The sequence below is a fragment of the Varanus komodoensis genome, unplaced genomic scaffold (genome assembly GCF_004798865.1).
Source record: "Varanus komodoensis strain SLA01 unplaced genomic scaffold, ASM479886v1 scaffold3, whole genome shotgun sequence".
NCBI classification, from domain to species: Eukaryota; Metazoa; Chordata; class Lepidosauria; order Squamata; family Varanidae; genus Varanus; species Varanus komodoensis.
Window position 1 is genome coordinate 65,156,126 of NW_025335761.1, and position 10,158 is coordinate 65,166,283.

The 10,158-nt window shown below is 58.3% G+C and overlaps 1 protein-coding gene across 3 annotated transcripts in view; it reads left to right on the top strand.

Moving 5' to 3' along the window:
• Positions 1-8,522, top strand: part of MAP4K5 (mitogen-activated protein kinase kinase kinase kinase 5) — an 80,724-nt gene extending 72,202 nt beyond the window's left edge. For 2 of the 3 annotated variants that reach the window (XM_044436181.1, XM_044436183.1), the window contains 5 exons: positions 1,071-1,139; positions 3,380-3,472; positions 4,041-4,111; positions 5,516-5,571; positions 6,769-8,522. In XM_044436181.1, coding sequence (XP_044292116.1) covers positions 1,071-1,139; positions 3,380-3,472; positions 4,041-4,111; positions 5,516-5,571; positions 6,769-6,856 — 377 coding nt within the window. In that variant the 3' untranslated portion in view covers positions 6,857-8,522. Of the gene's footprint in view, positions 1-1,070; positions 1,140-3,379; positions 3,473-4,040; positions 4,112-5,515; positions 5,572-6,768 lie in introns of those variants that run through there. The other variant, XR_006415312.1, reaches the window with a different exon arrangement.
• The last annotated feature ends 1,636 nt before the right edge of the window (positions 8,523-10,158 follow it).

Consider the following 10,158-nt stretch of genomic DNA (forward strand, 5'->3'; position numbering starts at 1 on the left):
CGCAACCGCAGCAGGTGCCAGCCCCTGCGTTGGGAGTCCGTCCGCTTAGGCCCACGCCGGACTGTGCCTTCGCGCCACCCAGAGCCGCGTCCCTGGCAGACGAATGGATCGGTGATGCAAAAGACCCCGTGGGCCCGAGCGAGCCGGCTCTGGCCTGGTCCCGCTGCTGCCTTCGCACACCCCCCAGTGCTCCTCCATCTGGTGCGGCAGACGCAGCAAGCCAGCCCCGAGACCCCTCCTTCTGAACGGGGAGAAATGAAACAAGGCAATCGTCCCCGTATCCAAGCCCCCAAATGCAGATCTCTGCGGTGTTCCGCCCTTTATGCCAGGAAGCGTGTGGCCCAGCTCAGGGGCTGGAACGAGGGCAGCCAGTGCAAGATTACTGGGGGCTGCAAGAGGCCTCCCCCTCCCCACCGACCTGGCCCGGAGGATACGATGCGCTGCTACTTCGGCAGCCTGCCCGTCCCGGCAGGTTCCCTCGGAGACGGGCTGGCCTGCAGAGCAGAGACGCTGGCTGGCATCCAGGCGGGCCCAGGGAGATCTCGGCATGCGCACCGGGCCTCCTTGCAGCTGGTGGCGCCCTTTCCGCAACACCGGGGTGGGGGGGCTGTGGCGTGCACTGCTGGTCTGCAGGAAAAGGGCTAGGAGACGCCCTTCACATGCTGGGTTGCAGCAAGGAACTCCATGGCAGAAAACCCGGTCGCTGGTGCATTGCTGTTATTCATTTTATTTTTTAAAAGGGTTGACTGGAACATGCCAGGCCAACGTGACGCCCTCCAGTCTTGGTTGGACTGGTTCTCCCATCAGCCCTCGCGGTAGAGCTGATGGCAAGGCATGATGGGAATTGCAGTCCCTGTGTGCTCTGGGGGCAAGAACCGGTTCAGACGAAGCCTGTGCCCTTGAACACCGGTGCTCAGTAGCTGTTCCCCACTCGCGTTCCCGGCGTTGCGTGCCCCCCACACCTTGATCCCAAAGGGCCCCCAGGCCCACACGGGCCGTCGCGCGCAGGCCCTCGCGGGAGGCGCGGCAGCTGTCCTGGGTCCACGCGCTCACACTCTTCTCACCTGCAGGTTGCCAGCAGCTGGACGCCATCCACGTCACCCAGCTAGAGAGAGACACGGTTCTCGTGTGTTTGGACCGTAAGTCGCTGGATCTGTATCTTGCTTTTGCACCGTCTAAGATGGCTAGCCATCTCAGAAATAAGAAAATAAAAGCTTACAGCATAAAATCAGGAAAGCAAACAACAGCCATTTAAAACATTAAAACAGAAGGAATATATATATCCCGGAAGATAGATCCGACGCCATCAAACCCTGAGAAAACAGCCTGACACAAAAACCTATCAAGCTAGGCATCGGGAAGGAGTCTCATAATTTAGAAGGCCCTGGCTCAGGTAGAGGCCCATCTCGCCTCCAGTAGCGGAGTGTTCAGGGAGGGGTGTGACATCCTTCAGAGACCCCGCCATCAAGGCAGTTTCATCTGGAGGAAGGCCACGCTGGAGAGAAGCCGTGGGTGGGGGCGCTCCCTTCCAGAGCCCATGCCTTCCTTCATGGAGATGCTCTGGGGCAAGCTTTGCTTGGCGCAGGGCTGAAGGTTGCAGTGCACCAGCTGGGAAGGTCCCCGCGTGGGATTCCTTACAGATGCCAGCGGAGCTCTTGGAAGCCCATTTCTCAGCTTCGCCTCAGTCCCCTCCCTAAGCCCCACCTACAGTTTGGGGATGATGATAATATTAATCCATGTAGAGGAGATGAGAGGAGATGCTTGGCACACTTTGATTCCTTGAAATGCATCACTGGCCATGAAACCACCCAAGCCAGCCTGCGAACTGGTGGCTTGAACTCTCCCGTCCCCCCGCAGTGCGGAGTCCAGCGTTCGTTGTGCGCCGAAGCCCTGCTGAGCTGGTGGCTGGCTGAGCCAAGCGATCGATGCGGTGGAGACATTAAGGCAGGTGCTTAATCCGCAACTTCTTGTTGCGGTGAGCATTTCTTCTGAGAGTGCCCCCAGGTGGCAAGCACAGATCTTCTCCCAGAGTTGCTGTGTCTCTTCAGGGCCAGGCGATCGGCTCGTGGGCTTGGCTGCTGACGGAGGAACCGGTCCGATTGGGACCGTGGCCCTGTGGGGCAGGAGCCTATCCTCCTCTTCCGGCACCGCTGTTTGGCCCACAAGGGGAAACAAACAGGAATTCCAGTCCTTTCCTTGATTACGTTCTCTGCCACTAAACAGCCAAAAATCTCAGGGCAGTTTTCAAAGATTAAAACCTTAAAAATAGACCATAAAGCCCACCCACATACGACATAGAAAATATGAGAGAGACACACGTTTCTAAACGCAGGACAAATATTCCACACCTGATTAAGAACTTACTGCACGATGCCAAAGAGTAGGAGGTCGTCTTGATCTGGCGCTGAGTGTTGGTGCCAGGAGGGCATGTCGGGGGCGGGGGGGGGTCATTCTATAACTGGGAATAATGGTGGAATGAGGACAAGGATTAACGGGATGGGGGACAGCCTTCCCCTTTCCATAAGAGGGAAACCCAGTCCTGGACCTGCTTCTTGTGCCTAATACCAGCTCCCTTTTTAAATTCCGGGAGCTCTGGATCGCGGAGCTGCAGTTCCTGCCTCGTGTCCTCAGTATATTAGGGACAAATGCCTGACACAGAACGGAGGGTGCGGGTTTGGACCCCACAACAGGGAACTGGAGGGGCAGAGCAGTTACTGGGACTCGGGATCGACCTCTAGGCCCTGTTCACTCATGAAGCTCACGGGGTAACAGGGCCAGTCACAGACTCTCAGACTGGCCCACCTCACAGGGTTGTTGTGAGGGTAAAACTGACCACGGATCATACGGCGATTTCCCAGCTTTTGTGCCATTTACTCCCACTCCTCGAGCTGAACTGAATCACCTTGAATAGACTTAAATACGTAATAATTGCGCTTTGGTCTCCGTCACATGCCAGAGTGCTTCGCTTGGGCTAAACCACGCCTGTACACGTGTCATTATTATCATGTTGCACCTCATACCACAGTGATTTTTTGATTCGGCATTAACACGCAAACACAATCCAGTGAATGCAAAGTAACTCATGGAACCAAATTAAAAATGTAAAAGCAGCAGTTAATGTAGAATTCAGTGTGAAACGGCAGTGGAAGTTGCCTTGTGTGTGCTTACAAGCTTCCTCTTGCCCTTCCAGCTGCCTTCCCTGGAAGCCCTCAGCCAGTCCGGTGCGCTTGGGGGGCTGAGCGGCCCTGCTGTGGAAACCCACCGGGGGGGGGGGTGGATTCTTTCTGGGGCCTCTTTCCTTGCAGGGAGGGCTGTTCTGGCTTTTCCAGGAACTTTGTTTGAGACCAAGGTAATTTGGATTCCTTTTTTTTCTCTCAAGGATTCGTGAAAATCGTGAACCTGCACGGGAAACTGAAGTCCAGCAAGAAGCTGGCCTCAGAGTTGAGTTTTGATTTCCGCATCGAATCTGTTGGTAAGCCATCTTTGCTTGTGGGGACTGACACGGCCTGCTGCTCTGGGCCACGGGGTCCCCCTTAGCATGCCCAAGGCCCCTCCCGAATTTGAATTGAGCCCTCGGGCTGAAAAAGGTGCCCCCCCCCCCAATCCTGCTAGCTAGAGGACGTAGTGAAGCAAAACACACCACGCACTCACGGCCTAAGAAATACCAGGAGCGGGAGAAGCTGCTGCCTTTGAATGCAAGGCGCATCGTAATTCTTCCCGCTTGAGTCCTTGCTGGGATCCCTCTGCTTCTCAGGGCTTGGTCGTTTTGGCCATTTGTCGCCCGAGCTGCCCATGGACAGGAGGTGGGTTGGGGTTGACAAGGGTCGCCCCTTGGTCGTCAGGGTCCATTGACTTTGCGGGTTTGGGGTGCTAACAGAAGTTCGGCACAGTCCCTCCGGGGCTTCTGTGACGTCACCGAAGGCTTGCCCACCTGGGCTGCTTCTGCCTCACCACGTGGCGGACCTCTTGCACGCTTACGGGGTCCCCGGGAATCGTGCCGCGTGGGGTGAGTCAGCCCCGTGCTGTGTCCGTTCTTGCAGTGTGCCTTCAGGACAGTGTGCTGGCCTTCTGGAAGCACGGCATGCAGGGGAAGAGCTTCAAATCGGACGAGGTGAGTGCGGGCCACCCTCTCCCAGCGGCCTTTTGAAATAAACGTACTCTGTCCTTCGATTATACAAGCGCATTCGTAGTCAAGAGGAGTTGCGCAAGCCCACGGGCGGTGAAACCCTGCACGCAGGAGGGCCACCCTGTTCTTCTAGCTGGGTGTCCCCCTTCCCCTCCAGTCCTTGCATGGTCTTCTGGCTCTTCCACAGTTCTGCCCTCTTTTCTACAGGCCAGAAGGCCTCTCCCGTACCTTGGTTGTCGGCAGGAACAAAATCCAGCTGCACTGCGCTGGCATGTGGTCCCCTCCCTGTTGCCCCCACCCTGCCACCACAGGAACGAGGCTCCCAAAGGTGCCTCTGGGCCAAAGAAGGTCGCCTGCACCGATCGGGGGGCTCCTGCAGGGTCTGCCCCGGGGCAGGAGAGCCCTTTGCCTTGGCTTGCTCACAGCACTTTTACCCTGCTGTTTAGCCAGGCCAACGCCTGCTGACCTTGGGCAGCTTTCGATATTCCCGGGCGCTGTGGCTACTGGCGCGGCGTGAGCTTCGGAGCAGATCTCATGCCAGCCGAGATGCCGCTGACAGAGCTGCATCCCCTCAGCCCGCATCCCATCTGCAGCGCGGGACCGTGACTGGCCCGATGTGCAGAGTTGCCGTGTGGGTCACTGAGAGCATGAAGGGGCGAGCTAAGCGCGGAAGATTCGGGATCGGCTGCGACTGCTCCCTCTGGCACGCACGGCCCCACCGACTCTGGCGCCGGGCCTGCCGGGAGGGCGACAGGAGGACTCCCGTTCTCCCTGTTATTTTTGGATGGAACCCTTGCCCGGGAGAGTGCCCATCACCTGCGTGGCCAAGGCCTCAGGGCTGAGCCCCGCTGCCCTCCAGCCACAAAGTGTCCCGGGCAGGAGGTGCTGGAAGAATTCCTTCGGTGCTTGGGAACCATGGGCCGCCTCGTCATGCACGTCTCCGATGCCAGCGACGGATGCCCGGCAGCTTTAGTGCTGAGCACGGTCGCGCGCTTTTCCTGCAGGCCCACAGTGGTCATTTCCGTATGCTTTATATCTTACATTTATTTCCAGAGAGCCCCCGGCATCTCACGCCATCTTCCTCGGCTCCCTTTTACCCTCAGAACAATCTTGTGAGGTAGGATAGGCTGGGATTGGCCGAATGCCACCCAGGGAGCAGAGATGCAAACCTGGGTCCAGGTTCCAGGGCGCCCACCCCTCCATGTTGGCCCCCAACAGCCACTGTGACGAACCAGATGCACCCTCCTCAGGAGGAGGGGAGTAAGGGCAGAGATCGACTCCGGCCAGGCTCACACCTGTTCGAGGCAGCCTCCTTTGCTCCCTCGGTTGGCTTCGTTCCTTTCCAAGCCCTGCTGCTTCACGTCTTCGGCCCCTTTCTGTATTTTACAGGTAACCCAGGAAATCTCGGATGAAACGAGGGTGTTCCGTTTATTGGGCTCTGACAGGTAACCTCAGTCTTTGAGCTTGCTGGGAGGTTCCCTCCACCGTAGCTTGCTCCCTCTTGACCACCCAGTGCGTCTGAGACTGGGCAGTTGGCCGGGCCGCTTCCTCCCCTGGAACATCCCAGTAAAACTCTCGGGAAACGTAGCCAAGCCCTCTGCATTCAGGCGGGGGCAGCTAGGACTGTCCCTGGACCCGGGCAGTGCAGGGCGAGGGTTAGTGTCAGCCCCAGACACGTTCCTTGATGCATGAGGAAGCCCTGTGGGTGGGACTCAGGCCTCGGGGCCTCGGTGCAGGCTGGCCAGGCCTGCGGGCCTCCGTCTCGTGTGTGAGCCGGTCCTTGGGATGAAGGAGGCGAGTGGCGCAGGTGGCTTCTTCCCACCTGGGCTGCCTTTTGGGCCTCGCTGGATGCTCCCCAACACACCCGGCCCTCCGTGCTGAAGCTTTTCGCCTTTAATGTGGTACGAAAGGCTGCCCCCGGGGGAGTGGGGGGCAGGCACTGCCCACACACAGAAAGGTAGCATGTCAGGGAGGGGCCAGGTGAACCAGCCCCCTGACAGCCTAGTGCACTTTGCAGTGGATTTTTATGATTTCTGGGAACACAGATTCCCACACTGGCAACCTGAGGCAGTTCCAGCCCAGCCCAGTCTTGAGAATCCCTTCAGATGCAGCCGGGTGAGCTGGACTCCCCGGAAGAGGCAAAGGGGAAGACCGGGCACTTGAGGGGCACTTTGGCCCTAGACTAGGGGGGGCTGCTCCCCTTAATAAGGAGCTGAGGAGGAGGCATCAGCTCCTGTGCCCGGAAGAGCTCGGCACCCGAACGGGCGGGTCAAGATGCCTCCGACCAGCCCTGCAGGGGTGTGAGGATGAACGTCCGGCATGCCCGGGGTGGGGAGGCCAGCCTCGGTGCCTCCTGGCGAGCACGTTGTCGGCCCCTGGGGCCCGCAGCCTCTTCCGGCCACGGGACTCCCATCAGAATTGGCCCCAACCCCAAGGCGGGTGAGACGCGGCGCAGCCGGGGCACTGGGGCGCCCGGGACCCTCCCGCCGTCCTGCCACTGCCAGCAGCGCCCAGTTTGAGCAGAAACCCTCTGCTTGCGTCTCGTGCGGTGCCTCCGAACATCCCGAGGGGAGGGGGCCGCCGGCCGCCAGGGAGCAGGTCCCGCGACGGCTGACGGGGCCCGCTCTGTGCTTGCCTTCCAGGGTGGTGGTGCTGGAGAGCCGGCCGACGGAGAACCCAACCGCACACAGCAATCTGTACATTTTGGCCGGCCACGAAAACAGTTACTAGGCAACTGTCAACCGACTTGAACTGTGAGCCAAGGAATACGTCGCATAAGGAAGCGGCCGTTCAGGAAACTATCCAGGCTGCACACGCCGGCCCCCTCCCCTGCTCCCTCTCCTCCCACCCCCCCCCCGATCGTGGCGATCATCGCGGCTCTTGGGGTCACGAGCCCAGCGCCGCATGCATCTCGCCGCTGGGGGGCGGCTGTTCCGTCACTTGCCACTGTGTGGTTGGTTACGACAACTTTGCTTAATAAAAGCTATGAGATAATTAGTCCCGTTTCTCTGTCAGGCCTGTGGAAACCCGACCATTGCCGCCCCCCCCACCCCGAGGCAGCGACGGTGCCATAAGGTTTCGGACATGTACTTTTTGTGCTCTGGTTGAAAAGCACATTCTGTGTTTCCTGCAAGCTTCTGGCACCACCGTCCTTTGAGTGCAAACGGCTGGGGCCAAAAGCTGAAGGGGGGGGGGGGGCAGAGGGAGGAGGAAGGCTTTGAGCTGTGACCCCCGGGATCTCCTCATGTGCAAGGCCCTTGTGAAGCGGATCCAGGCCCCCAGAAATCCCGCAGCTCAAGAGGTCCATAGCAGGAGATCTGCCCAGGAAGTGGTGTGTTTGTTTTTTTAATATAGCTGTTCTCTGTGGGTTTGTAAAATAATCTATTTAATCCTTATTTATTAATCTGCTGCTAAGGTGGTTGTGATGGTATCTTAACTTCTAGCACATGAAGGTTGCAGAGCAGCTTCTCGTTCTGTGGGGTGGGGGACGGAGGGGGTCTTTTTTTTTTACAATTGTACAGAGAACTTGGCATTTAGTTTGCTCTTCTCCTCTTAGATGTAGCAGTGTCCCAGGGAGGTGTTTATATATAGGTAATTATTCAGAAAAACCTTGGCTATTCCTGTATAAATACCGTTTTGTACAAGAGTATTTTGTATGGGTTTTGCTTGTGGAATTTGTTATAAAAGGGGGTTTGATATTTACTCAAATTATGCGTGGAAATGCAAGCTGGATCTTAGCGAGGAATCAGGAAACACTACGGAAAGTTGGCAGGACAGAGCGAGATAAGAAATCGGTGTGAGCATAAGCGTGGGCCTGGAAGATGGGCCGCTTCACACACGTCATTTTTTGTAAATTCTTGAGACAGTTTGAGGCGACAAAAGGAAGCAGAAGCACACCTCCTGAGCCGGTCCGCCCGGGATGCGGCAGAAGGCGCCTGGCTGGCGGCCTGGAGCAAGACGAGCGGCTTCACCATGGCTGAGACGAGAGGACTGCCAGTCCTCTGCATCGCCATGGAAAAGGAAACTAGCCCATTTCTGGAACAGGTCTCCCTCATTCCAGTGTCGGACCAGGAATGCAGGAAGCCGCCACTGGCCACAGCTTCCCAAAGTCCAGCTGAGTTTTCAAATGCTCTGTTCTATTCATGGACACACATTTTATTTATACGCTGCCAGAAGGAAGATGGGGAAACGGTGCTCCCGGCGCTTTGCAGGGTAGAAGGGAGGGGTTTCTCTCAGTCTGGGCGTGTTTGAATGTGGAGGCATAGTATAAAAATATATACCTATATCTGAGAAGCACTATTGTCTAATCTTGGGGATTCCCATTACCCCTCTTTCAAGGCTGTCATCCATCTTTTGCCGTTGCCTCTCATCCATTAAAGTAACCCTTTGTTCCTTATTTGTGTCTGGCGTTTTCATTAAGGTTAAATCGGGAGTTCACTACGTATGTCAGGTGTGTTGCAGGATTTTGAGGAAAGCTAAGGTGCAGCCCTTGCTCAATGCATTAAAATCCAGGTAGTTTTCTCTCAAGGGAAAGCCACCAGGCGGGAATGCTGCCTTTTCCTGAAGCATTTTGCTTCCTGCTGAGCAGGACCGCTGGACTTTGGAGTACTGGCTGCAAGAGGGGTGGAGGAGTCGCCCAGGGGGCACCTGCTGCACCTTCCTCCCCAAGGGGCAACCTTGTCTCCAAAGACGCTCTTAGGTGGGGCTGAAACAAGGCAGAACGAAGGACAACATGGCCGAGGCCAAGAACTAAAAAGCGCCTGCATTTGTGGCATGCAGCTGGCAGCTCAGGAGCTCTGCCCCTCGACTCGTAACAGTTTTTGTTTGTTTAAAAACAAGGAGCAATGGCAGAGTCACCCAATCCACACGGGCGCCACAAGGTGGTCCCTGCGGGGAGCCTGTAGGTCTGCTGTTGAGCTCTAAACTGCACCTTCTCCCTGAGCATCGGGGTCAGTCCAGTGCGCTAGTTCGGGGTATGAATGGGTAGCCACGGAAGCAACAGGCCTTGCAAGGCCTGTGTTGAAGTTCTGCCTCTGGAGCAAAGCGGGCCTAACCCTGCCAACTGCCCCGGTGCAAATTTGCAGGCGGAGCCTCTGCAAACAGCGTGGGGTACACATCTAATGAAAAGGAAGCTCCCGATTCGGTTTCTACGGGCGTGGCGATTTGCACGGCTGGGATCGGGACCTCTCGCTGCGGAAATCCTTGCAGAGCGCCTTCCAACAGGGAGACGCTGCGATGGGCCGGCGGCATAGCCCGTCACAGGCCAGCTCGGGCATTCAGAGGCTTGGCTGGCGCCTGCTAGAATACAAAAGCGCATTGGATTCTGTGCGGGAGCGCCGTCAAGACTAAGAGCCGCCCAGCTTCCGCCGCCGCCTCCTCCAGGAATCTGCCTGATCCTTCCTTAAAGGCCCCCCCGCCATGGGTCACTATCCCATGGAAGCGGGTTCCGGGGCTGGACGATGGGCTGTGTGCACGGCCTCCACCGGCCGCCCCACCCGCGTGTTTACTGACTCTTGGGAGACAGCATCCGTCTCCATTGCTGAAGGAAGGGGCGGCTCGACGGTGGGCTTTCCTTCCCCGGAGGCCTCTAGAGGGGGGCGGGGGGGCAGAGTCATCCAGCGGACATCTGCCCAGATGCCCCCGCCGCTTCGAGCGGCCCGGGGGCTTCTGCTCCCCGCAGGGAATCTGCCCTCGCGGCTCCCCAAGCGTGGAACTGCCCCCTCCAAACAGCGACGCGAACGCGAGCCCTGCCCCGAGGCTTTCCCAGTGCAACGCCTTGCGCTCTGCTCCCTGCCTGCGAAGCGCGGCGCAACGTCACGCTGCGGCGCTGGGAGCGCTCGCCCTACTACGAGGAGCAGGGGCGCTTCCCTCCCGCTCCCGCTCCTGCGCGCGGCAACCGCGCCCAGCCGCCGGCCCCACCGCCCGCCCGCGGAGCACCTGCGCCACCCCGGCCCGGCCCCGCGGCGCCGTCCTCCCGCCTCGCCCGGCCGCGCAGGGAAGGGAAGGGAAGGGAAGGGAAGGGAAGGGAAGGG